Consider the following 1358-nt stretch of genomic DNA (forward strand, 5'->3'; position numbering starts at 1 on the left):
TCATGTGCTTTTGGGCGGGCCTCATCCGATATTCCAATGGGGCCCAAAGACTGTGTGGGACCCCAGCTTTTTAGGTAAGCATATCTGCATGCATCGGTAACAACGCTTTGCCGCATGAGTCATGGCGCCGGCTCTGCCCAATAGAGGTGAAACGGTAACTTGGGCTGGCCTGCAACCTCAAGCGGAATCATGCGTGGCATGGTAAACCTGAGGCTCTCCTCCATGTTCAGCTCCTCCATCGTCATGCCGTCAGGTAACCTACAGGGTCAACTGTAGCATCTTCAGCGCAAGGCCCATGCCCGGGCACATCCGGCGACCAGATCCGAATGGTAGCAGCTCGAAGTCCTGCCCCTTCACATCCACCGTGCTGCGGTCTAGCAATCGCTCTGGTCAGAAATCATTGGGCTCCTCCCACACAGAAGGGTCACGGCCGATGGCCCAGACGTTGACCGCCACGCAGGTGCCCGCCGGGATGCTGTAGCTACCCACAACTGCGTCCCTGCGGCACCGCCATGGCGAAAGCAGTGGTGTAGCTGGATGCATGCGCATCGACTCCTTGATTACTGCCTGGAGGTATGGCAGACGGTCCCCCTCCGTGGGCAGACGGTCACGGCCGACGACGCGGTCTAGCTCCTCGGTGGCCATGGTGAGGGCCACTGGGTTCTTCAGCAGCTCCGATAGGGTCCACTCGATGGTCACCGCCGAGGTGTCCGTGCCGGCGCTGATGGTGTCCTGCATGCACCCATTCGCCAATGCAATTAATATAATCTCTTGGAGTCAGTGTGTGAAGGGCATCAACTAATTAATAACTAGTAAAACTAGTCCATCAACCCGTGCTTGTACGCAAGATAAGGACACAATTAGAGCATAGGATACATACTTATACTCTATACAAGTTTCACCCGCATCGATATTTACTTTTTTTTTCACTTTGCATGGCATGTCAATATGTATTGGACGGGTATTTCAATTGGACCCATTGATGAGGCCGCGTGCAGGTCGATCGCGCAGCATGGCCTTCACCTCCTCGCGGCGGACATGTTCGTGCAGCTTGAGCAGCCTCTCGCTGAGGAGCTCGGTGTGCCAGAGCTTGCGCGCTTGGCGCCAGTACGCGCCGTAGGGCGCCCAGAACATGTCGGAGTAGTTGTAGAACAGGTACCTGCCAATGTTGAGCCTAGGCCGGTCGATAAACGCCTCGTCGTTGCTCTTGAGGATAAAATTTCTTTGTAGACAAGTTGAATTTCAATTTCAAATTTTGCAGAATAGTAGTGGATATCACAATGAATATTTAAAAGAGTTGTTAATAGTTTTTTATCGTTATTTTCATATAATTTTGAACTCCAATGATTAATTTATTA

The 1358-nt window shown here is 52.3% G+C and overlaps 1 protein-coding gene across 1 annotated transcript; it reads right to left on the reverse strand.

Moving 5' to 3' along the window:
- Window positions 1-390: 390 nt before the first annotated feature.
- LOC120640000 (cytochrome P450 98A3-like) lies at window positions 391-1134 on the reverse strand. The gene is made up of 2 exons (XM_039915904.1): window positions 1024-1134; window positions 391-732 (listed from the first exon to the last, which is right to left on the reverse strand). Exons 1-2 carry the CDS (start codon window positions 1132-1134, stop codon window positions 391-393), a joined length of 453 nt encoding a protein of 150 aa, XP_039771838.1.
- Between the last annotated feature and the right edge of the window lie 224 nt (window positions 1135-1358).

This window comes from Panicum virgatum, chromosome 7K (genome assembly GCF_016808335.1).
Source record: "Panicum virgatum strain AP13 chromosome 7K, P.virgatum_v5, whole genome shotgun sequence".
Lineage (NCBI taxonomy): Eukaryota > Viridiplantae > Streptophyta > Magnoliopsida > Poales > Poaceae > Panicum > Panicum virgatum.

Coding starts and splice junctions, on each gene's coding strand:
- LOC120640000 (XM_039915904.1), bottom strand. CDS start 1,134: ATGTTCTGGGCGCCCTACGGCGCGTACTGGCGCCAAGCGCGCAAGCTC. Junction 733..1,023: donor AACATGTCCGCCGCGAGGAG/GTGAAGGCCATG, acceptor GGGTGCATGCAG/GACACCATCAGCGCCGGCAC.